This window comes from Enhydra lutris, unplaced genomic scaffold (genome assembly GCF_002288905.1).
Source record: "Enhydra lutris kenyoni isolate GAN:26980312 unplaced genomic scaffold, ASM228890v2 scaffoldscaffold67, whole genome shotgun sequence".
Classification (NCBI taxonomy): domain Eukaryota; kingdom Metazoa; phylum Chordata; class Mammalia; order Carnivora; family Mustelidae; genus Enhydra; species Enhydra lutris.
Window position 1 is genome coordinate 9,026,211 of NW_019154151.1, and position 26,313 is coordinate 9,052,523.

The 26,313-nt window shown below is 42.1% G+C and overlaps 2 protein-coding genes across 6 annotated transcripts in view; one reads left to right on the forward strand and one right to left on the reverse strand.

Moving 5' to 3' along the window:
• The window catches only part of LOC111159177 (Bruton tyrosine kinase), a 33,063-nt gene extending 14,299 nt beyond the window's left edge, over nt 1-18,764 (reverse strand). The window contains exons 1-5 of one of the 5 annotated variants that reach the window (XR_002641401.1): nt 13,254-13,331; nt 9,455-9,622; nt 8,808-8,906; nt 4,709-4,777; nt 3,094-3,175 (exon numbers count right to left, since the gene is read on the reverse strand). Coding sequence is in view for 4 of the 5 variants with exons in the window: in XM_022521611.1 (XP_022377319.1) it covers nt 3,094-3,175; nt 4,709-4,777; nt 8,808-8,906; nt 9,455-9,622; nt 11,496-11,549 (472 nt within the window). In the remaining variant the exon portion in view is untranslated. Of the gene's footprint in view, nt 1-3,093; nt 3,176-4,708; nt 4,778-8,807; nt 8,907-9,454; nt 9,623-9,751; nt 9,906-11,495; nt 11,657-13,253; nt 13,332-18,613 lie in introns of those variants that run through there. The other 4 variants (XM_022521614.1, XM_022521611.1, XM_022521613.1 and 1 more) reach the window with 4 other exon arrangements.
• Nucleotides 18,765-19,629: 865 nt separating this feature from the next.
• LOC111159207 lies at nt 19,630-25,214 on the forward strand. Its single transcript, XM_022521645.1, has 7 exons — nt 19,630-19,705; nt 22,139-22,245; nt 22,346-22,504; nt 22,924-23,029; nt 23,227-23,294; nt 24,639-24,761; nt 25,058-25,214. Exons 1-7 carry the CDS (start codon nt 19,630-19,632, stop codon nt 25,076-25,078), a joined length of 660 nt encoding a protein of 219 aa, XP_022377353.1. The 3' UTR covers nt 25,079-25,214.
• Nucleotides 25,215-26,313: the final 1,099 nt, after the last annotated feature.

The window sequence follows — 26,313 nt, forward strand, 5'->3', positions numbered from 1 at the left end:
TTGCAATTTGGAGAGGATCTATTGAGCTCGACCAAAGAAAGATTCTAGAGTGAATGCAGACACCTATCTGTGGTGCTACACCATTAAAGTGTGCACTGCTGTGTTCAAGGAAATGGAAGAAGAGAGTGCATGGCTACGTCCTCAGGGATGCAACCTCTGCATGGAAGGTGCCACTGAAAAAAGATGGCAGCTGGATATGGGGCACCTGAATCCCTACTTTTATTTTTTTATTTTTATTTAAAAAAATTTTTTTAAAGATTTTATTTACTTGATAGAGAGAGAAAGAGCACAAGCAGAGGGAGCAGAAGGCAGAGGGAGAAGGAGAAGCAGGCTTCCCGCTGAGCAGAGAGCCCGAGGCGGGACCTGATCCCAAACTCCTGGGATCATGACCTGAGCCCTACATAGCCACTTAACCGACCGAACCACCCAGGCATCCTGAGGCTCAGATCCAGGACCGAAGAAGGTTCCCTCATGTACTTTCAGAGCTAATACCCCTGCAGAGGTAGCCAGTACCCTGATGAAGTCCCCTTCTCATGTTAGTGATTTGCAGTTGGTGCATTTCATCCTACAGTAGGATAACTTAACCCCAGAGTAGGATTCTATGCTGGCTAGATTAGTTCATGACTGGCATTGCCAGCACCTGGGGCCGTTCTGATGTTGTTAGGACTTGCACCTAAATCTCCTAGCAACTGTGGTATTTGTTGCAAGGTCCTTCCTTTTTGGGTCATGTTGTTGGTCCAGGCAGGTTCAACAAGACACACACCCAGGTCTAGAACAACTGGAAATGAAATGCCTTCAGTCAAATGCAAGAGAGAGAAGGCAACATTGCACCTTAACCCACACTAACCATCCACACTCATAACCCAGTTGAAAGGGTGGTGATTTCTGTTTGTTTTGGCTTTATTTTTACTGTTGTAATTTTACCTGCCCAGTGAACTTTAATAGTAGTGTATAACCAGAATGATAGGTTTGCCATTTGAGTCAGTAAACCAAGTTTCCAAGCTGAATATTCTTATCCTCTGTCATTGCTCATACCTTGAATGTAGAGGGCACTCTAGAAGTATTTGTTAGGCTAATCTATGACTGGTTTTGAAATTCGTCGTTTAAGTGTAAAGGAGTTACTAACTTGCACATGTTACTTTTTTTTTCTTTTCTGGTTCTCCCTCAGTATGTCCCATCATCCCCTATCTCCAAACTAAATCCTAGCTGTCCATCAACATGGAGCCCAACCACCCATGGTGGTTGTTTACCCTTACAGAAATATCTGTTGACACAACAGATATGCTCCCTTTCTGTATGCAAGGCACTGTATGACGCACTGTGGAGAAAACCAAGGAAGTGCAAATATACAGGCCCTCTGTGTACTCGTTTTGTACCCCTAGGGCTAAAGCAGGCCACTTACTTCAAAACATGCCAAGAACTGGACTTCGTGGTACAAGATAGCACCAATTTGCAATCTCAACATGGCCTTCCTCTAGAATATCTTGCAGCCAACTACAGGTGTACTTTCTGGACTTGAGAACACCCAAGCAGCATGACACTAGGCAATAAGCTTAGGTTCTGGAGTCCTACAGACATAGGGATGTGGTAAAGACCCAGGCTTCACCTCTCTGCATGTCCCTGAGTGTGACCATGAGCAGGTTACTGAACCTCTTTGAACCTCAGTTCCCTCATCTGTAAATAGGGGAATGATACATACTTCATAAGCTTATCGTGAGGATTAAAAGCTAGTATACTTGAAACAGTCGGCACTGAGCCTGGAACATACTAAGTGCTCATTAAGTGAGTAATTAGTAATTACTGTTACTATTGTCTTGAACCCAAGGTAGCTGTGGGAATTCAATGAGATAATAAATGTAAGATATCTAGCTCAGTGTCTGGCATGTAGCAAGGATTCAATAAATGACCCCTTTCTTCCTTTCTCCTCTCCTCTTTCAGCTTGAAAGATTTGGTGATGTTTATTTTGGCCAATCAGACTTGCATTCAAGGGAGTGAATAAGGGTGGTACAATGAGCCACTGAATATCAGAATCTAAATGTTAAGACAAAGGGCTGTCGTGCAATAACCCAACCATGCTGTTATCAGTCTGCCATCCTTCCTGTTTCTCTAGGCAGCCTTTCCTGATGTCAACTCAACCAGTTAATCTCTCAGTCACTTGACATGTGGCTATATATATACACACAAATATGTCTGCATGCATCCTGTGCTGCAAGCCTTTAGAGTCAAGTTTATCTCAGCACACTGTATGGGCTATGTCAAGTGCTGAAACTGTGTTCAAGTTTAAGTCCTCACAAAACAAGGAACATGGACGTGTTCCTTAGAAAATATTTAGCCACAGTGAAGAGATGTACAGTGCTTTCCTGTACAGTGTTTTACAGTTTTCTACGGCTTTCACACACATTACCTCATTGGATCATTCGGACAACCTTGGAGGTAGGTATGGCAGGCATTGCTATGATTTCTCTTTCAGAAGAAGAAATGATGCCTCAGAAGAAGCTTGTTGGCCTACTTTCCAGAGGTCACCCAGTTTATTTGTGGTGGTAGAGGGCTTGGAAGGAGATTCCCCACTCTAACTTCAAGCATTCTCATGATCACCTAATCATTGGAACTAGGTATTTTATATTTAGGACTTGAAATATTGCAATGACCATTGAATGACACACCACACCACCCTCAAAATGGTGTAAAGAGTGGGACTGTTTTATAGATAGAGAAATAGAGGGCCTACAATTGTAGAATTGCACTAGAGAGATAGTGGTAGAACTGGGTTGAAACTCTGAGTCTAGCACATTATATTTTATTCATAAAATGGAATATGAAACTCAATTGTATCACTAATAATGGAGAAAATGCAGTCTACCATCCTTCGTCTCTGTCGTCCTCCTTCCCCCTCCTTCCTCTCTTTCCTTCCTTCCCTTCCGCCTCATCTCTTTCTTCTCTCACCTCCCTTTTTCCATCCATTCTTCTTTTCCCTCTCCTTCTCCCTCCATCCATCTCTCTTTCTCCTTCCTCTCTTCTCTCTCTCTCTTTCTCCCTCCCCACTTTCTTCCCTTCTTTCTTTGGAAACTAGTTTCTTTTCCAAATAATTCTCACCATTTTTGAGCTGGTGAATCCAACGCTTCCGCAGTTCTTCAGTTGGGGAGAAGACATAAAGAGGCCCTTCATCATACACAACCTGAATGAAGCAATGGACACACAGACTTCAGCAGTTAGGATTCAGAAAAAAGAAGAAAGTCTTTGAAGGAACTAATCTTAAGCTACAATTTTGTATATCCATAGTGGAAAACAAAGAAAGGTAGGGTCTTCTGTCAGTATCCAGGGTTGTAGGATTTAGAAATTCTTAGCTTTTTAAATAGTCTCAGATCCTCTTGACTTATGTTTCAATTTGTGTGTAAACTTAGTTCATAATATTTCCCCCAGCCTTGGTAGAGACAGGATTTGTGTTTATTCAACAAAGAATATCTTATGATTTTATTAAACCTTGAGTTTGTATAGAAGAGAAATGGTAGTAATGATTTGTATAACTTAAGTCTTGTTTGGTAGATGAGGGTTATTCACTTGGATAGTATGAAGCAAAATTTTAACTTATGGCTAATTTTTCTCCTACTGCCTAGTGGCCTCCCCTTGCCAAAACAAACCAAGTTTGAAACCACAAAAGAGTAAAGTATATATTTACTTCAAAAAGAGAAAAATATATATTAAGCATTGTCTTCAGATCAAACAGGCAGTAATTTTTTGAACACTTCACATGTACAAGGCATTGTGTTAGGTGTTCTGGAGGTTCATGAAACATGTGGTTCCAATCCTCACAGACTCAACAGACATTACATAGTGGATTCTGAAATCATTGTAAATTAATTTGAATTATCTGGTATTTGGCATTACCCACTAGCCCAACCAAACAACATCTTGTTGAAAGACGGTAGTAAAAACTATGTCTAAAACACTCCTCCTTCACAGGTTTTGTAGACTTTGATACAGTCAGGGACATGAACAAGATCCTTGCACATTTTTCTCTTTGCTTCTTAATCTAGCTGTGCTCATAAATCCATGACAGAAAGCCCCCTCCCCTGAGACTTTCCACTTCCTTTTCTGGCTTTCACTGTTTGCAGAGGCTGCTATGTTCACAACATGTGACCTACAGAGTTTTTAGGACACAAGCAAACCAAATTGTAGATTGAATCTGAAGCTTTGCTCTCCTTCATGGGTTACAGTGCATCTCTGAAACAGATGTCTATGTGGCTCTTCAGTTACTTCAGACTAGAATAGAATTTAGGTTTATGTGTAATGTAATGAGCCTTCCCCATACCGAACTTCCTAATAACTACTCCTTCCCTCCCCCTTTCTGTCTTTTCAACCCACATGACCACCACTAGACAGATAGGCAGAACCAGAAGGAAGTGAAATGCTCACCCAACAAACAAAGCATCTTTCTCAATGCAGTTACCATAGACAAGACACACTATAATAGAATTACTGCCATTATGGATTCTCTTTGAGGTGTAGGGACTAAAAGGTACCATGTTAAATTGGGAAAATAGAAAAGAAAACAGTCTTAGCCCATGTCAGTCTCATTTCTCCCTTCAGCTTCCTTGTCCACCTCAAATTCTGTTCACTGGGACCTAGTATTCTTCACTGTGCCCTGCACCCCAACCCTAATTATTACATTACAGGTACCTTTGAGAGCTGGTGAGAGAAAACACCTTACCTGGAAGGGGTAAGGGAACCTTTCAATGATTGAAATCTGCTCCATTTCACTGGACTCTTCACCCCTTCTCTGCAATGAAAGATGAAAGCATATGCCACTGTAGAAAACAGTGTGGAGATTCCTCAAAAAGTTACAAATAGAGCTACCTTACGGCCCAGCAATTTCACTATAGGTATTTACCCGAAGAATACAAAAACACTAATTCAAAGGGATATGTGCACCCCAACGTTTACAGGAGCATTACTTACAAGAGCCGAGATATGGAAGCAGCCCAGATGTCCATCAATTAATGAATGTATAAAGAAAATGTGATATATTTATACAATGGAATGTTATTCAGCCATTAAAAAGAATGAAATCTTGCCATTTGCAACAACATGGATGGAGCTAGAGAGCATAATGCTAAGTGAAATAAGTCAGAAAAACACAAATACCATATGATTTCACTCGTATGTGGAATTTAAGAAACAAAACAAACAAGCAAAGGAAAAAATGAGAGAGTCAAAGCAAGAAACAGATTTTTGAGTATAGAGAACAATCTGATGTTTACCAGAGGGGAGGTGGGTGAGTGGGTTAAATAGGTGATGGGGATTAAGGAGTGCACTTGTGATGATCACAGGAAGATGTATGGAACTGTTGAATTACTATATTATACACCTGAAACCAATATAGCACTGCATGTTAACAAACTAGAATTAAAATAAAAACTTAAAAAAGAAAGCATAGTTATTGGTTGATGCATTGTTCTTTTTTGGATTTCCTTAGGTATTGGGAGTCCTCTGTATTCGCTCCAGAAGAATTTCCTGCCTAGACAATGCTAATTATTAGATATTGCTTTCTTTAACCCAGTAGGGACACATGTCCATAAGATCCAGCACATACATGTTCAAAAAAACCTCAGGCATCTCAAACTATCAAGGAAAGGGAGGGTACCACTAATTTTGGTGTGTGTGTGTTGGGGGGGCTATTTCACACCATACATGAAAGTAAATTCAAAAGCTTAATGGATGGATTCAAAGCTTAATATAAAAATGGAACAATGAGTGGACAGAGAAAAGAAATAAGTGACTATATATAATTTTATGGGAGACAAGACTTCCCACTATAATGCTAAAGGTTAGACTCATTAAGGAAAGATGAACTAATTTGATGACATAGATTTTAAAACCCAGAATGGTAAAAATGAACAAGTAAAAAACACCATAAACAAAGTTCAAAGATAAATGAAAAACTGGGGAAAATATTTTCAACATGTGTATAATTAAGGATTGATACTTTTAATATATCAAGATCTCTTTTTTTAAGATTTTATTTATTTGACAGAGATCACAAGTAGGCAGAGAGGCAGGCAGAGAGAGAGGAGGAAGCAGGCTCCCTGCTGAGCAGAGAGCCCGATGCGGGGCTCGATGTGGGGCTCGATCCCAGGACCCTGGGATCATGACCTGAGCCGAAGGCAGAGGCTTTAACCCACTAAGGCACCCAGGCACCCCTATGTCAAGATCTCTTAAAAAGTACTAGCAATAAGGTCAACATTTCAATGGAAAAATGGCAAAAAATGAACAGGCAATTCACAAATGGAAAAACGTAAATGAACTGTAAGACATATAAACGTTCAACCTTATTAGTAACCAAATATTGAAAAATAAGTCAGCAATGAAATATCACTTTTCTTGGCTGTCAAATTAACAAACATATAAAATATCTGGTATTGGAAAGAATGTAGAGAAATAGAGATACTCTCATGTATAGCTTGTAGGAGTGTACAAAATTTAAATTACACTGCTAGAAAATAAAATCGAATAAAAAGATAAACATAACCAAATTGTGCAGATTTAATAAAGACAAGAACAATATTTTACTTCTAGGAAGTTATTATAAGGTAAAGAATAGCAAAAGTTCGTAAAGATATATGCAAGGATGTTCTCAGTGTGGTTATAATATCAAGTTGGAACAACTTAAATGTGTAATAGTAAGAGATTGGTTAAACAAATTGCAATATATTCATAATAGAGAATACCACACAGCCATTAAAATCACATTATTAGGGGCGCCTGGCTGGCTCAGTGGGTTAAAGCCTCTGCCTTCAGCTCAGGTCATGATCCCAGGGTCCTGGGATCGAGCCCCGCATCGAGCCCCGCATCGAGCCCCGCATCGGGCTCTGCTCAGCGAGGAGCCTGCTTCCTCCTCTCTCTGCCTGCCTCTCAGCCTACTTGTGATCTCTGTCTGTCAAATAAATAAATAAAATCTTTAAAAAAAATCACATTATTAAAGAGTATCTATTGTCATGGGAAAAATTTCCATATATTGTTAGATTGAAAAAGTACATTACAAATCAAGATGTGTAGTATGATTCTGTTTTAAATATGTAAGTACATAGGGGCACCTGGCACACTCAGTAGGAAGAGCATGTGACTCTTGATCTCAGGGTCCTGAGTTTGAGCCCTACATTGGGTGTAGAGATACTTAAATAACATTTTTTAAAGATTTATTTATTTTTTTTTAGAGAGAGAGAGAGAGAGAGGAAGAGAGAGTGAGTGTGGGGGGAGGGGCAGAGGGAGAGAATCTTCAAGCAGCAGACTCCCGGCTGGGCCTGGAGCCCATCCAGGGCTGGATCCCAGGACCCATGAGATCACAACAGGAGCCAAAACAAAGAGTTGGATGCTTAACCAACTGAGTCACCCAGGTGTCCCTTAAGTAAATAAACTTTACAAAAATAAATACACAATAGGCATATTAGTGTGAATATATGTGTTGCAAGTGGAGAAAAACAACTGTAAGTCTGTATACCAACATATATTAGTCATTTCTAGCTGAATAATGGGATTATGCATGATTTTATCTTCTTTATTGTGCTTTTTTGTATTTTCTAGAGTTTCTATAATAGGTACACACTACTCTTAGTAATTAGGAAAAAATAATAAATGATATTTTTTTTAAAAACTCAACTCAGAAATCCATATGCATTTTGCCTTGGAAAGGCTCTGGGAAATGAGAGGAGAATCAAGAGTGAGTTGTTAAAGAATCTCACGACTCAGGGGCACCTGGGTGGCTCAGTGGGTTAAGCCTCTGCCTTCGGCTCGGGTCATGATCTCAGGGTCTTGGGATCGAGTCCTGCATGGGGCTCTCTGCCCGGCAGGGAGCCTGCTTCCTCCCTCTCTCTCTGCCTGCCTCTCTGCCTGCTTGTGATCTCTGTCTGCCAAATAAATGAATAAAATCTTAAAAAAAAAAGAAAATTTCACATATTGGGACTCCTGGCTGGCTCAGGCAGTGGAGCATGTGACTCTTGATCTCAGGGTTGTAAGGTGGAGCCCCATGTTGGTTGTGGAGATTCCTTTTATTTATTTATTTATTTATTTAATTTTTTTTTGAAGATTTATTTATTTATTTGACAGATAGAAATCACAAGGAGGCAGAGAGGCAGGCAGAGAGAGAGGAAGCAGGCCCCCCGCTGAGCAGAGAGCCCGACATGGGGCTCAATCCCAGGACCCTGAGACCATGACCTGAGTCGAAGGCAGAGGCTTTAACCCACTGAGCCACCCAGGCGCCCCTTATTTTTTATTTTTAAAAAAAATTTTATTGTGTTATGTTAGTCACCATACAATACAACATTAGTTTTTGGTGTAGTGTTCCAAGATTCATTGTTTATGTACAACACCCAGTGCTCTATGCCATACGTGCCCTCCTTAATACCCACCACCAGGCTCACCCACCCCCTTCCCCCTCCCCTCTAAAACCCTCAGTTTGTTTCCCAGAGTCCATAGTCTCTCATGGTTTGTCACGCCCTCCAATCCTCACCCCCGTATTTTTCCTTTCCTTCTGCTAATGTCTGGAGTTTCCTTTTTAAAAATAAAATCCTTCCCCAAAAAAGAGAAAATTTGATATGTCATCGTAAAATTGGTATTAGAACTTTTCAACATTAAGTGAGTTGTTCTGCATCTGGGGGAAAAATGCTGAAACTCAGTATAACCAAGAACAGAGTGAAGAATTTTGTGAGGGAGCTTTAACACATTGCACAGCATCACGGGTTTATTTACAGAGAGTTGAAGTGTTCTAAGTTTCTTAACCACCCGTTCCTGCTCTGACAACGGGCTCTACTTACTGGAATCTGTCTTTCAGGGGGAGGATTTTTTTCAGGAACCACTGTTTCAACACAGGTGATCTTCTCAACGTCTATCGAGCCCTTCTTACTGCCTCTTCTCTGAGAAAGAGAATGAGGAAGAAAATGGAGAAAGATTAGGAGTGACTAAGCAACCAGATAATTAGATTTTGTTATCTAATCATTCAACATAGTGAAGTGATACCCACACTCTATCCATCAGGACCTGTCATTCTGGAGGAAAAAAAAAAGCAAGGAAACTTCCAGATCTATTAATCTAAACTTCTTTGACTACCAGATAGAGGGCAAATACTATAGAAGAGTGGATGACTGTATGTGCCTTTACCATAAAAAATAAAGAATAATTTTTGAGACTTGGATTTCCTTCTCAACAATATTTAATGAATGATCACCAACTGCAAGATTCCAATGGTAAGATTCCCCCCTCCTCGCCCATGGCTTCTTAGCACCTTTGAATTTTTGCGCCAGTGTGGCTGCAGTTAGTTCTAGGCTAGGAAACATTTTCTTGAGTTTGAAATAGACCTAGGTCCCTACCCACCTCCCTCCGCCAACCAAAAAGTTATCTACCTCCTCAAGGAAGATCTAAGGCCAAATCCTAGATACTCAGGTTTCACAGCAGAGAAACTTACCCCACGTTCAAAGTCATACTCATAGTAGGAAAGTTTGTGCGCAGTCAAGAGAAAGAGGCGCTTCTTAAAGTTTAAAGGCGAGGTCTTCTTTTTCTGTTGGGATCGCTTCAGAAAGATGCTCTCCAGTATCACGGCAGCCATAGCTTCTTTCTGGAGCTCACTTGTGTGCTGTTGATAAAGAAAGTTCTTGAGGACCCAGCACATAAATCCTCATCCCTCCTTGTTTCCCCTCAGCCTGGCCACTTAGTTTCAAATGGAACAGAATCATGCAAAGCTAACGAAGAGCCTTCCTCCTACCTTCACATCCTTCTCCACAGCCTCCATCTCGGCCAGTATTCAGGTGTAATGGATGCGCATTGAATAGGGAGGACGGGTTCAGCGTGAGTTCACGTACACTGGTTTTTTGTATAAGGTCATGGAATGCTCTGGAGTCAAAGGCCATGTACCTGTGAGCTTGGTAATGTCTGGAGGCCATTTTATACTAACCACCCTTTATTGTACGTGCAGAATCTGTGAACAGCAAAAGTCTCAGTGCAACTGTTGACTCTGATATCCCCAGAAGGGACAATGCAGGTGCCAGAATTCCACTGAGGCAGATATTGGACTTTCAGTTCCCAGTTTCCTAGACAGTGAATGCAATTTTTCAAACAGTGTCCCACTGGGTCTGTAACCCAGGGGTCTAGTAAGAATACGGAGGCTGCACCTGCAGTTATGGACATATACTAACTGCCGCCCAACCGATTTTGCCCATCAACCACTGGCTGAGCTACAAAGGATACAAGCTTTGTTCTAAAACTGAAAAACAATTTTGGAGGAGGCAGTTATTGGTTGTTTTGGTTTTGGTTTTGGTTTTTCCTCTCCTTTTTTTCTTAGATTGGTTCTTGTAGACATTGTCATACAGAAGTGGTGCAACTGTCTTGCTCTTATGAATGCCATCTCTTATTATTTACGAAAAGTAACTTGTTTACCCTCTCTAAACTCACAATATTCTAGAAAGACTCAGTTTAGGTAACTGAAGTACAGAAGTGCAAAGAAAGTTATGAAAAATCACCATTGGCTCTTTTGATTCATGCAAAACATGCTTCTTATTAGTTATTCACTTAAAGTTTATGCACAATTGCATAGTACAAATTCCAAACCTTCCTTAGAAAGATAAAGTGAAAACATAAATACTATCACAAAATGGGGCACTAAATAAGTATTGAAAAAATCACCAGCTCACCTCAAATTTTGTTACATGTGGGTTTTTCTTAAGGGGGGAATAGATGGCATTTTGTAAATCTAAACTCCTTATGCTTCTGGTGGCACTGTGAATGCTGGATAAATAAAGTCAGCATCATTTTTTTACCTGCCAAGCACAGATTATTGCTCACACCAGGGAAGCAAGGGAGTGGTTTTTATCAAAGTCTGAGGCTATCCGCACCGTTATTTTGCTCTTTCCTGTGGTGTAGAAAATTCTATTACCATACCGGGGAGACATTAAAAATAGGTTAAAGGAACACCAGGGATCTTCAGAATGATCACTTTGCCACTTATTCACCATGTCGATGCGACTCTCTTCTGGTGCTGGATTCATTCAATGATTTATAAATGATCTTTTGAGAAAAATTAGGCCAAGGAGCGTACCTCTTCCCACACCTTGCCACACAGTTCCCTGACTCCCTGGTTTAAATGGTCTCTCGCAGGAGTGACGAACTGATAAGACTTTACAACAGAGGACTTTCTAATGCTCAACACCCACAGAGATTTCTGTCAACCCTGAAATTATTCAATTATTCAGAAGTAGTGGTAACCAAGTAATGATACTGTATTCTCAAGAACTGTCAACTCATCGAGATCCTTGTAACAATACCATTTTATTTTTCCACAGTGAATTCCAACTAAGTACCTCTTCACAATCAAAAAGACTCCGATTACAGAGGAAAAAATAAAGTCTTAATGAAAGTGAGTAGCATGAGCAGTAAATTGGATCAGAAGCCTCCCAACAAACTACATCCAGTTTTCCTTCTGTTAGCTGAATAAAGCATACCCATCATTTTACCTTCAATTTTGTTGCAAGCTCTTGATGGACACATTCCCTGCTCTGTCCCAGCATCCGCTTTAGTCTTGGCCTCTGCTCTTACTTCCTATAAGATAGGTCCTTCTGGAAGCTGCCTCTGCTCTTTTTCTCTTTTAGAACAAATCCAGTTTGTACAAGAGGACGCCTTCCTCTCTTTCAAGTGTCTATTGGGTTAGGGTTCAGTGCTGGTCTAAGTATGAGGAAGTAAACGAGCCTCTCACTAGCCATCACCCCTCTGAGCAAGGGGTGAAATGGCCTCTACCGCTAGACTATTGAGTTAAAGGATTGCCAGGATTTCCAAGGTCTGGTTGTCCCTTCTTTGACTGCTTTCCCCTTAATTCCTTGTGATCCAGTCCAGACACACAGCCTGAAAATGTGGTAGTTCCTCCTTAGCCATCACCGATCCATCCACCAATATAATGTGAAAGGAGGTGCATCTGTCTTTATGTCTTCCTGAAGGTTGGTGTGTGATGGACCCTCTGCATTGGAGGGCAGCTGCAACTTATTTGTGGAAGGTTCTAAATTTTTTTCTAACCATATCAGCAGCTGACAATCAATTTGACCACAAAAGACATACCATGAGGGTTGACCCTCCACTTCACTCAGACAGTGGGGGTGGGGGTGGAAACCAGAAGTGACATGAATATTATACACACACACACACACACACACACACACACACACACACACACACTGTTGTTCATATAAAGAAAGAGGAAGAAAAATAATAGAAAAACTCAGAGCTCTTCATTTAAAATACAGAATTCCCGGGGTGCCTGGGTGGCTCAGTGGGTTAAAGCCTCTGCCTTCGGCTCAGGTCATGATCCCAGAGTCCTGGGATCGAGCCCCGCATCGGGCTCTCTGCTTGGCCAGGAGCCTGCTTCCCTTCCTCTCTCTCTGCCTGTCTCTCTGCCTACTTGTGATCTCTGTCTGTCAAATAAATAAATAAAATTAAAAAAAATAAAATACAGAATTCCAGCATTATAATGTTCTCTTTATTATACTACAAATGCAAGGATTTTCATGTAGCCACATTTGCAGCCTCCCAGCTCCCTGTGGAGCAGCAGAATTCATAAAGAGAATGCTTTATGAGAAAGAGCTCAACCATCTTACAGGTTAAGCTCAAGAAAGGTTGAGAAAGAGCTCAACCATCATACAAACTTCACTATGCCAAGGAATTGATACAAAAAGCACCCGCAGGATCAGTAAACTAAACCACTATCATTGCTCTATCATTGCTCAAGCTAAGAGAAACACTATCAGCGACAACACCAGAGCAAAATTCAGAAGACTGCACAGCCTGCTTATGATTGGGAAGAGTCCTGGAGATGCTAGTTAGAAATAACCAGTCAGTCATAGTTCAGATAGCTACTTAGCCAGAATATCCAAGAAATATCATTCTCTCTTTATTTCTCCTTTAAAGCATTACTCAATTGCCCAGAGCCTGTCTATTTGGTTTTCTCCCCAGGGAATGGGAGGAAATACCTGTTTCTCTCAGTGCAGTCTGTACTCATTATTTCATTTATTTCTCTCAACACAGAGCTGAGGAAAATGAGACTCATGGAAGTTGTGTGACTTGCTCAACCTCATCCATTTGTGACTCCACAACCCTTGCTGTTTCTGTGATACCTACCTCATTGCCTCCTGGATATATAAGGCATATATATATATATATATATATATATATATATGAATATGATTATTATTTTTTTGCCTTCAATGAGTTTTGATGCTATCCACTTCAGCACCCTGTCATCCCCCATGGTTATCATCAAAGAGCAGTTGGGAGAGACCCTCTGCATCTTCTAGGAACATTTGGCAAAAGAGGAAATGGTGGTTAAGTTCAGGGGATGAGAGAGATTGCAGGATCCTGGAGCATTTTCCTCTGCAACAATCCTCCAAGTAAAAAGGATGATTTAGCCCTGTTAACTGTCAACTGTACTTTCTCCCACATGTGGACTCTTTTTAGTCATGCCAGATTTTCTTACATTTTCTTTTAAATCTTCCACAAGGAGATCCTAACTGGTGTTACTTTCTGTTTTCTTTTCAGGATTTCTTTTCATTGTTGATGGGATAAAAGCATAAGATTAGGTGAAACACCCATCCACTTTTTGTCCCTAGGGTTGTTATTGCATCCTGTGAATACAAAATTTTGATCAAATGGATTTTCTTTTACACTATAAAATGTTGCAAATAGATGGTATAGAGAAGAACACTACACTCAGGTACTCACTAAGCTCTAATACAATCTTAACATTGTGCCATAATTGCTTCTGGTGTTTTCAGAAATAAAATACTACCCATAGAGTCAAAACCTCTTTGGATACTCCTCTGCAATCAATCCCCGTCCTTCCTCAGAGGTTAACAATATCTTGAATTTGGTGTTTATCATTCCTAGGCATGTTTTTACATTATTACTGCATATGTAAATATCCATAAAAGATATTTAGTTTGGTTTGCATGTTTTACATTTTTTTAAATATTTTATTTATTTATTTGACAGGCAGAGATCACAAGTAGGCAGAGAGGCAGGCAGACAGAGAGGAGGAAGCAGGATCCCTGCTGAGCAGAGAGCTCAATGCGGGGCTCGAACCCAGGACCCTGGGATCATGACCTGAGCTGAAGGCAGAGGCTTTAACCCACTGAGCCACATATTCTTCAGCAGCTTGCTTTTCTTCTCAGTATAATTTTTTAAAAAAAGATTTACTTATTTATTTGAGAGAGAGAGAACACACTTCGGTGTGAGTGGGGCAAGGGGCAGAGGGAGAGAGAGAATCCCAAACAGACTCCCAGCTGAGTGCGGAGCCCCACATGGGGCTTGATCTCACCACCCATGAGATCGTGACCTGAGCCGAAATCACAAGTGGGATGCTTACCCTACTGAGCCACCCAGGTGCCCCTCCCAGTATAATAGTTTATGATTTATTTATGTTGGTAGCTCTAATCTATTTCTATATGTTTAAAGTATTCTGTATGATGAATTCATCACACTTGGTTTGTCCATTCTCCTACTGATGGATATTCAGATTGCTTGTTTTCAATTATAAGCGATGCTGCCGTGCACATCCTTGTGCAAGTGATCATGGTTTTCCACTCTCAGAATGAATTCTCAGTTACTCATACAAAGTGGCAAACCCAGGTCTGGCTTATCTGTTGGCCTATGTGCTTTGTGTTATCCCTTGTTCCCGTTTCAGTCCTGTCTTCCTGAAGTTTTACTATGGAATCTGGTAGGATTAGCAACTGTCTGAAATTAGAATAGAGTATGATGGGCTAAATTTAGCTTCCCCCCAAATCTCTTCTCAGTCCCAAGAAGCATCTTTCAGGTTCCGATTGAGATTTTCACTGAGAATTCCTTGGCCTGGGAACCAGAAGAGATGTCTTCTTTAGAATATAACCATAGCAACAAAGAAACCAAATTACTCTTGCTAAATTCCCAAGAAGCTCTAGTCAGGCATCAGTGAAATCTAATTATTTGATAAACTTCATGGTCAGCGCAACGGGACCAAATTTGTGGTGAGGCCCTCCAGCCAAAATCAGTTTTCTGGCTGTGTGTTGACCAGGGAACTTCGCACTTCCTGCAGTCCTCTCCAAGAGGTCTTGGGTCTCTGGTTCTTCTTCAGCCTCTCGTCATGTTAACGTTGAACGTGAGAGCCAGATGGCTAATCTGAAGTCTGCACTCAGCATCAGACTGGTGGTAATACTTTCAGCACTGTCCCTCTGCTCTGAGGGTGACTCCTGTGGCATCCGTTTTTAGCTCTGGACTTGAGAGGCCCTTTGGCCTTCTTTTTCGGTTCAGTTTTTGTTTTCCCTGGCTTAAACATATGCTGTGTTTTCTCTTTCAATATTAAATCAACACATTTCATTATAAAAATGTTTCAAGTACAAGAATATTAAAAAGAAAACCTCAATTACAAGCTCATTATGAAAAGGCATTAATCTTGGGGCATATTACCTTCCATTTTTTTCCTGTGCATTTCTCTTAGGTTGGAGATCGTGTTACATATAGTATTTGCAGTTTCCTTGCATTTCTTAACATTATCTATCCATCCATTCTCCCAACACACCTTTTCCCCAAAATATCTGAAAGTCTTGTTTAACAGTATTCCTGATTATTTTTCCATGGTATTAGGATCTCCATATAAGTATCATTTACCAAGTCAGAAAGTGCATGCATTTTGCATTTTGAAATATATTGACAAAGTAGTTTCCAGAGGCATTTTACCAATTTCCACTCCAGACAGCAGTTTTTGAGAGTCTGCTTTTCCCATTCCTTTATTTATTTTCAGCTCCATTTCTAGTCAGTTTTTTTATTCTGTTTTTATTGCTGACTAGTCTGCTTTTTCATTGAGCCACTGATCTGGAACTCCAGTGTATTCCAACCTACAACTTGTCTAAAATTTAACTTCTCTTGACTCTAGAATTTTGTCTTCTAGGGATGAGCTAATTGACTATAGTTTATTGTTTTTAGGGAAGCAAGGCTGTGAGATGAGCTTGACATTCAGATAAGCAACATTAACTCTCAGGGCATCTGGTGATGCTTCTCAGAGAGTAAGAAGGAAAGCCTGGGATTAAGGATTTTGTGTTTCAAACACCTTGTGTCAGTGCACATGAACCTCTATAGAAACTGAAAGTCACACGTGGCCTATTTGTTTCAGGGTCCTCAGAGGAGTTCTCTCTCCCCCTCCCCTGATGGCTTCATTTGCATAACCAAGCAGCTTTGGAGTGAATTAGGTCAATGTCTTGTTTCTAGCTTCTTGTTGAATACTGCCTCACTGAAAATTCTAGCTCTTCCTTATTCCCAGGAGTTAGCAATTGATCTCAGCATAGCATCTTTGGGCAAAGAGCAGCAGGGATCTGGAGACTCTTTGGAGAACATCTGAACTGGTTTTCAAAAGGCATGTCTTCCCCTTACACCTAAGTCACTTCCTGGTATGGGTTGAGTCCACTGAAAGGAAAGTCTCTATAGGAGATTTGTTCAAATGGAAATAGTATATCATGGTGATGATAATTTAAAATTGCACCGAGACCCTTGAAGTGGATGGAAAATTGCACTGTTTCTCACCATAAAGAGTTCACAAAAGGGTCCCGACAAACACATCATTGGCCATAAGCAACAGAATTTGGGCTTTAACACAAACAGTTTAAACAGTTTGGCTATAAAGGAGGTCAGAATAGAGCAAACAGGGTTAGCCTTAAGGGATAGTGTTTTGGTTGAATGCTTTAGGTTCCATGAGTATTTGCATTTTGTGGCTTATTAGGAGGAAGGCATTGTTTTATCAAATAACTGAGGCTCCCAAGAAGCTATAGCACCCTGGTTTCAGGGGCTTGGCATGCAAAAGGAGGGAAGGAGCAGAGCTGGAACACAGCTAACAGTATGGAGGACAGTCCCTCAGCTTTATAGACCCCTACCTCTGGGCTTTGCTGCTGTCCTGCATCTGGAAACCCACAACGTGCCATAGAGATTTGGAGCTTGGAGAACTGGGTGATCAGGAAACTGGGCCAGGACTGGGGAGTCTGGGTGGCTCAGTCAGTTAAGTGTCTGCCTTTGGCTCAGGTCATGGTGCCAGGGTCCTGGGATCGAGCCCTGCATTGAGCCCCACATCAGGCTCCGGGCTCAGCTGTGAGCCTGCTTCTCCCTCTCCAACTCCCCCTACTTGTGCTCTCTCTCTCTGTGGCAAATAAATAAATAAATAAATAAAATCTTTTTAAAAAAGGAAATTGGGGATGCCTGGGTGGCTCAGTCGGTTGGGTGGCTGCCTTTGGCTCAGGTGATGATCCCAGTGTCCTGGGATCAAGTCCCACATCGGGCTCCTTGCTCTGCGGGGAGCCTGCTTCCCCCCAACCCTCTCTCTGCCTGCCTGTACTCTCTCTATCTCTCTGACAAGTAAATAAATAAAATCTTTTAAAAAATAAAAATAAAATAAAAAAGGAAATTGGACCAGGATTCCATTTGGAGGTCTAATAGCTCATCCAAGGATGTCTTGATCAGGGCCACCAACCACTTTTATTCTAAATGCCACACCATCTGCCCTAGGCAGAGCTGCTCAGGCAGTATAAAAATCAGAGCAAACATGGAGATATTAGCACTTACAAATGCCAGGCTTTAACCGTTTTATATATATTAACAGAGTTACTATTCACGACAATCCTATGGGGAAGGTACTAGAAAGGGAAAGGAAAGGGCAGGAATAATCCAATGCAATTCAACAACTGTTCATTAAGCTCTGAACCTGTTCCCGGGAATGCGGTAATGAACGAGATAAAAGGGGGGTGTATAAGAAGAGGGAATACAGGTAGAGAGAGGAGGGGGAGGAAAAGGAGGAAGGGGACAGAGAGGGGGGAATGGAGAGGAGGAGAGAAGAGAAAGAAAGAGGAGAAAGATGAAGACAAAAGAAAGCCGTGCACATGGCAGGCAGTGCTAATAGGAAAAACTGGCCCCATGACCTCAGGGGTCAGCCCCACTGTCTGGGCTGAGGCTGAGGCTGTTTTCTTCTGGCCCAGTCTGTGACCCACATCACCACGAGGCTGGCACACACATTCCTTCCAATAAGCCAGCTCTGCTCCTGGCAACATCGGCCTGAAGCAGCCCATGGCAGGCAACTTCCCCCCAGGGTTAGCCTGGGCTTTTCCCCAGTTTACAAAGGCACGTGAGCTTTTACTGTTCTCTCAATGTGCCTCTTAGATTTTCTTCTCCTAAGGGCCTCTTGACACAAATCTACCTTTTGCATCTTCAGGCAGTATTTGACCAAATGGCATATTTGTATCCACCTGCCATCACCAAGATTCCTCTTCTGCCAAGGTTTGCAAGGGTGCCCACTTCCAACAGTTGCTACCTGTTCCAGTGGTCCCCTCATGTCCCTCTTTGCTCTTCCTCTTCTTCCCCCCACAACCTGACTCAGAGGGAACCCTTCAGTCCCTTCTGATCATCGGGAAGGACTGCCAGGGCCTTGCACTGATGACATTGCTACCCTCTGTCAGCCTCCTTTTCGGGCAAGACTATATGGCACGAGCCATGCTTTCTCTCCTGCTTTGCGGGAGGGGGGGTCCCCATGAAAAGGATTTGCGGCGGCTGCCCAGCCCCTGCCCTACCCCAGACCCACCTCAGTCCTGACTTAATGCAGGTAGCTTCCCAGATGCATTGAGATGCCAGGACTTTGAAGGTGTGATTCGATCTCAGAAGACACTGGCCCTGGAGACATATTCTTACAGTCCAGAGAGGAAGGACAGTCTGAGCAAACCCCACCCTTTCACAGCCACTCAGTTCCCTTTTTTTGTTTCCTGACTTAAACCAGTCTTTTTTTTTCTTCTTCTCAGCAGCATGGTATCTGGTTCCCTGCTGCTGTCCTTATCCCCCCACCCAACCCCCAACTCTCCCCGCCCTTCATTTGCTTGGGACCTCTGACACTCCTGTCTTGAATGTGCTCTTGAAAGTACTCTGCTCAACATTACTGGGGCCACTGAGACTCTAGATGGGGCTGGGTTGGCAAACAGGTCACCATGCCGACATCCCCAAAGTAAAGGGACCTTGTACCCTAAAGATCTGTTGGGATAATCAGCAGAGAGCAGAGACTTAGAGGAAGGACAAGAAATGCAGACTTGCAAAGACAAAACAAAGGGTCTAATGAGGGAGAGTGTCTTTAGAGCCTCCTGTCCTTGAAGGCAGAGGACATTGGGGGGGTCACACCGTTAATCTTGATAAGGAAAGATGGAGAGTGCTCACAAAAGGGACCCCAAAGTGCAGAACCCGAGAGAGAGAGAGAGAGAGAGAGAGAGAGAGAGAGAGAGACGAGAGAGACAAGACTTCCCCCTGCTGAGTCATTTTCTAAGAAAGCATTTTTTTCCCCTACAGATAAAAATGTCTGAATGTAAGCCCACACAAAGACTTGTGCCCTTCCCCATTTTCTGTGGATGTTGATTTTCTCCCTTTCAAATTCGGCCTCAGGGATTAACTCTTCATGTACACTTTTCTCTTTAACTCTGTAAACCCATAAACCCAAGTAAACACGTCCCTCAAAGCCCAAATGTGTCCTCAGCTACTTCCTAGCCTATGTCTAGCCACAGTCATCTCTCGGAGCCTTCTCCTAGGAAATGCAGCTGGTCGTGGCTGCTGACCAGGATGGCAGCGTGGCCCCGGCTGACTGGTCTGCAAGCCTACCTTGACACAGGGGGCATGGCCATGTTCTCGCCCTCAGGTGCTGGATCTTAACATAGGAGCAGATCACAGATCTCACTAGAAGTCTGTCTGTCAGAGTTTTTAAGACAACAAGGTTTTGGTTTTTTTTTTTAAGCATTTTTAGGAATGGTAGAATGGGTAATCCTCACATCTGCACAAGATAGATGGGCAATAAGTCTTGCACGATCTCACTATATCATTGACAACATACATCGTCTTACTAGCCACCTCTGAACAGCTGCTCTAGTCTCCTGTCTGAGAGTTGCCATCACAGACAATTTCCTTCCCTCCCCTTTTCTTCAGTCAGATGCTCCCTGTTGTCACCTGGCCCATCTCTTCACAAGATCCATCTTGGGGTGGAGATTGGAAATTGATAGGCATACAGTGGAGGATCTGGACAAGGGAGAGTGGGACAGGGGATAGGGTAAGATAGACCTAGGCAATTTTTTCAACTGACTGCCCACGAGCCCTTCCTTAACACACTTGTCTAGATGATTGAAGGGCTGCACCCAAATAGTGCAAATAAATGGCCTAGTGTCACCTCAAAAGAGTCCCAAGGTAATATAAGGTTCTGGTTTTGGTAGTATCCTGTTTAACATTTTTCCTAATGAGCTTTGAGGAAGATAGAGAAAGTAGCCTAGCTAATTTGTGAATGTTACAACGCTGTTGGGGGCAAGACTGGGTGACGGAACCAGAGTAATTGGTTTGTAAAAAGATCCTGATCACCTGGTATGAAGAGCAAGTGTATTTTACCAGAGCTAAGGGTCATGTCCTGTAATGGGGCACCAAACTGAACTTCAAAATTCTCCAGGTGAAGGTGGAATAGCAGTAGGTTTTGTGCAAATGGTTCAGAGGTTTTTGCTGATAGTAATGAAGAGAAATGTCATGTCAGTAAGATGGCTGCCAGAAAATCCAAGGTGAAAATAGGCTTCCTGTAAAATATCTAGATAGAGGAAAGTAAATAGGCCACCTACTCTGCAAGGTCAGGCCATATCTAGACTCCTGTGTTCAGTTCTGAGCAACTCACGTTAGGGAAAATTAATGAGCAGGAGCATGTCCAAAACACAGACCAGGATTAGTGAAGGGAATCAAAGCCAAAGCCACGCCATACAAGGTGTGACACAAAGATCTAAGGTTGACTAAGAGGGGTCATGTTCACTGTCTTCATAATTCCATGTTACTAACATCAAAAACCTCTAGAAACCCCTCAAAGTCCAGTGAGACTGCCTAAGAGCCCAAAAAGAAGAATATGCTGAAACTGTGGGCTGGCTGTCTGGCAAAGAAACTTTTAGGAAGTGTAGTAGCAGGCAGGGGTACTGTTTTCATTATCTCCTTCCCAGAGACCACCCAACAAAAAGGGGATAATCTGAGAGTCAGCTCTGGACCCCTGGGTATTCCTGGAGAATTATGTAAGCAGGAGACCCCAGGCTTTCATAGTTCCTTAGCCCCTAATCACTGGTACCCCTTCCTGAGTCCCCGCTCAGTTCTTCATCAACCTCTACCCTGCTTGCACTGTGTGATGGCATGGTTAGGTGCAAGGCTGTGGTGCTAGAAACTACCTGGGATGAAATTCCAGCTCCACGAAATAACCACCTGTGTTGTGCCTCAGTTTCCTCACCTGTTAAATAATAATAATGGTACACAGTGCATGGGGTGGTTTGGATTACAAGAGGTAGTAGATGAGGTATTTAGGAAAATGCCTGGTATATATTAAGAGCTCAGTAATTGTTAACTATTATAATTTCCAGGCCACAACAGCCATACTGTATAATGATAAAGAAACCCAGGCTTTGGAATCAGATCACCTGTGTTTGTGTCCTGGTTCCACTAAATACTATCTACAGTGGGCAAAATGTTGATGATCCTATGGCCTCAATTTTCTCATCTGTAAAATGGGTATGATGGTACCACCTACCTCCTGGAATTACTGTGAGAATTTTATGAGACAATCCATTTTAAATACTCAGTACCCTGCAGTCTTTCTCTGCTAGACTCTTGAAACCTAGCACATGACTTCTGCCAGGTATGCAGGGAAAGGAAGAGCTGCTGGATATATATATATTTTTTAATCTCTTGGCCTGTTGATTGTTATTGTGCGAGTTGAACAATTTCATTGTCACTTTTCAGGGCAGCCAACTTGTTCCTTCAATAAAAAGGGGCTGCTTGAATGCCGATCCTTCATACTGTTTTACAAAGTACTTTGTAATTATAAATTTATGAGACTGATTATTTTATTATTGTGTCCCTGCCCTAGAACAGTGCCCAACACAGAATAGGAATTGAATTAACATTTATTGGATGGACCAAACAGCCATGTGATAAATGAATTAGAGCACTGGCTCCCTCCAAGCCTTCAGTTAACCAGTAGTTCCCTGTCAAAGATATTCCCAGGGTCCTTGATATGAAACAGTAATGGAACCTGGGTGTGTAGGGCTCCTCCCTTTGATCCTAGTCCTTGCTTCCCTCGGAGATTGGGACAGGGACGCCCGAGGGTCTAGAACGAGCACTGTTTCCCTCGTTAAACGCTGCTACCTAGCGGCGTCCGCCAGAAGTGATGAAGTGAGGAAAAACTGCAAAAGCTTGGGCACCCGACCCAAGTCAAAGATAGGATCTGCCTCAGGCCGAGCCCTTTCTTAAGCTCCTACCCACGGCTCCAAAGCGAGTCCTCTCAGCCGCCAGAGGGCGGTGCTCACAGAGCCTTAGACTCTATGGTCCTTCTCGCCACTCCCATGAGCAAGAGCGACCAGAAACCTCCTATATACTTCCGTTTCCGGGCAGGTCCCTTTCTTTCCGTGTCGATTACGCTCTCGCAAGCATGGTAGGACTTTGGGAGCGGGCCCGGTAACATCCAGCTTAATCTTTTCACCCTCTTCGACGGAGGCCGTCCCAGGCTGGCTTTAGGTCCATTCGCGGACTCGTTGTACCAAAGAAACCCAGCGCTGCTGGGATCGGCCCCGAAGGCACTGGGCTTCGGGGTCAGGAAATGAAGTGATGGGATCAAAGAGGTAGACTTAGCCGGGGTTGGAGGGAACATGCATGCTCTCCACTTCGGGGCCCAGTGGAGGCCGCTGGACCTGAAGCACATGGCGGCTGTACCACCTTCTAGTCAAGTGGTGTGCGCTAGCGAGGACTGAGAGTCGAGCCTTCGGGGGATGTCTTAGGTTCGGCTGGGTCGTTAAGGGCGTTGTGCGATGGGTATCTGGTAACGCTGCTCGTTCTGAACGGTTTCTTTACTAGGTGAACGTTCCTAAAACACGCCGGACTTTCTGCAAGAAGTGTGGAAAGCACCAACCCCACAAAGTGACACAGTACAAGAAAGGAAAAGATTCCCTTTATGCCCAGGGTAAGACAGTCTGTATGTAATTTGGTTTTAATTATTCAGGAACTAGTGTAATACATACGCTGTCCCGTGCCCCGTCCCTCACTCCCACTTGGCTATTGTTTTTCTGCTGGAAAACCCAAGATAAAACGTGTAAGAAGACTCGTGTGGCAGCTGCGATTATCTTTGGTATGCCATAACAAATAACCTCATTCTTCCAGGAAAGCGGCGTTATGACAGGAAGCAGAGTGGCTATGGTGGGCAGACGAAGCCTATTTTCCGGAAAAAGGTTAGTAGTAATTACCATTTGACATGCTTCTGTAGTAAAGACTTTGCATTTTTCTCTAGCCTGAATACAAGAGGTAGTAGAGGTACAGGTAGTAGAGTACAGGTGTGTGTTTTCATAGTTTCAGCGAAGTTCCCTACGCTACCTGCAGTGACACATCTAGGAGGCAGTGTAGCTATGAGCGCAACCCCGGTCTGACTCTAGTCAGACTCTAATTTACAATCTTGCAATATCTTGGTGTTTTATTATTTTTGTCCTAACCTTTTTGAAGAGGCAAAATTAAGTAAAGAGGAATGTGCTCTGATTTCCTAAGGACTGAAGTTTCAGTACACTGGTGAATCCTTTCTTCTTTACCTGTCATACCCTAGTGAATCTTCAGCCCTTGCTTGCAGTGAGAATTGCTCTCTCACTTTGCTTCTCAGTTCAGAAGCTTGCATACTGCAACCAGTCTCATGAGGTTTTTAAAGTTCCTTAAAATCCTCATGTAAGCCTTCCACTGCACTTCTGAATTCTGTTGTCATTCTCATTCAGGCCAAATGAGTTTCTGTTCTGCCCTAGGTGATCTGGTGCCCCTTAAAGTACACAGTGCCTGGAACAGCATTCCTGTGAACACAGCATTTCTTTTGGTGCTTTACTCATTCAGCCTCCTGCCAGAAAGTACTAAGGAATAACAGTTGTGTTCATTTAGGTGCAATAAATGGTTTGAGCTCAAGTTGGTAAAGATTGCCTTTTCGCATTCGGCTAACTTGTTTAGAAGGTGGGAAGATTCTGCCTAGTCTTTGGTTTTTTGGAGAACTGTGAATAGGAAGAAGTAGAATTCTGATTATAGGAGTAGTCTTAAAAAGTTGATTCCAGTACCTTGAGTTAAATAGATACAGTTGAATACACATAAATTGTAGGCATAATTTTAGGTAGTCTCCAGAGAATTGATAAATCTGAAGTAACAATTATTAAATTCTGTTTAGTGAGAAAGTTGTGTTCAGTTCATAGTTTCAGGGATTTGGTTGACCCATTTTTGTTTGTGGGGAGTACAAGTATGTAGAGCTGTTGAAAGGCCACAAGTTCAAGGTGGTGTGATAAATGACCATTTGGTAAGAAGCTCTTTGGGGTGTTTGATGGGAATAGAGAATTTGATGGCAATTAGATGATCTACCTTTGCTATTAAATTTCCTCTTAAATGCACTGATTTTCACATTACTGTTTTCTCCCTATAGCTAAAGACAAATTGCTAAAACTCTTTGTCATTTGCAAAGCTTCCCTTTAAGTAGTACTTAACCCAACAGTCCTCCATTTTGAAGAAAGATTTTCTGCAGTGATTTATGAAAGGATTGACTTCATTTTTTCCAGGCTAAAACTACAAAGAAGATTGTGCTGAGGCTTGAATGTGTTGAGCCCAATTGCAGATCTAAGAGAATGCTGGCTATTAAGAGATGCAAACATTTTGAACTGGGAGGAGATAAGAAGAGAAAGGTATATAATTGCAGGTGGAAGGTGCAATCTTTTCTGTTGGGTGAGGTGAACATTTCTCTCCACTTAACTGATGGTGCAATCAGGAACGGGGCAATCCTCTTAAAAATAACTAGATCCATAGCTGAAGGTATGAGTTTTTTGGTGTTGGTTTTGGCATGAGTAGTAGAGGGATAATGAAGAGACTTAATTAAAAGGAGGTGATCCCTTTAGGGGGATAATTGTGTACTTGAGAGAGTAGAGAGGTTCTTTACAAAATAAAAAAAAAACCTCACTTTTTTTTTTCTGTTCCATTACAGGGCCAGGTGATCCAGTTCTAAGCTTCATATTGTTAAGTTATGAAGACAATAAAATCTTGAGGTTATGTTCACTTCATTTGGTTGCAGTTGGTCTTTTAAGATGGAAATAAAGTACTGGCATCAATAAAATTCCTCTCGTGGGGCAATTTATGCTTGATTCTTCTGGGTACTTTATTTTGGATTGAATTTGAACTGGTTGAACTCATACAAATGTGGTGATCTTCCAGTTTGGCACTTCAGTTACATGAGGTTTCATGGGATTCCTTTTGCTGTTAAACAAGGGTCATTAGTTATCATGGGATGTAAGTAGAGTCCCATGGTAACTATCAATTATACCCATAGTGAATGTAAAGTTTACCTAGAGTGAAATAATTTCTCTCCTATACCCTTGCTACTTCAGTCCTTCAGTGAGGAATTTAGGCTGTTTTTATGCACAGCATACTGTACAGAGCACACTATATATATATATTCTATGTTCTCAGACTTAACTCTAACATTGTTCAGACCTTTTGACGTAGCCCCTCAGATTTCAAAGTAGACATAAATTCTCATGTTGAAATAACAGCAGAGGATAAAATTTCTAGTGAATTAAGCTGCCTGGCAGAATTTAACAGGGATATATGCTGATTTTTAAAGATGTCTAATCATTGCAAATTTTACATCCTTTTTCTCTTGGTATACTGTTGTATACTTGATTCTTTTTTTTTTATAAGAAGAGAATTTTTTTAAAAAATTTTATTTGACAGAGCACGAGTAGGCAGAGAAGCAGGCAGAGGGGGAAGCAGGCTCCCTGCTGAGCATAGAGCCTGATGTGGGGATTGATCCCAGGACCCTGAGATCATGACCTGAGCCAAAGGCTTAACCCACTGAGCCACCCAGGCACCCCTGTATACTTGATTTTTTTTTCATTTTTTAATTTATTATTATTTTTGTATACTTGATTTTTTTTTTGAAGATTTTATTTATTTATTTGTCAGAGAGAGAGAGCGAGAGTGAGCACAGGCAGATAGAGTGGCAGGCAGAGGCAGAGGGAGAAGCAGGCTCACCGCCGAGCAAGGAGCCCGATGTGGGACTCGATCCCAGGACCCCAGGATCATGACCTGAGCCGAAGGCAGCCGCTTAACCAACTGAGCCACCCAGGCACCCCTGTATACTTGATTTTTTTTCATTTTTTAATTTATTATTATTTTTGTATACTTGATTCTTAACTGATGTTCAGCTTTTCATACTTGTGTAGCAAAACTGGAGGCAAAGCA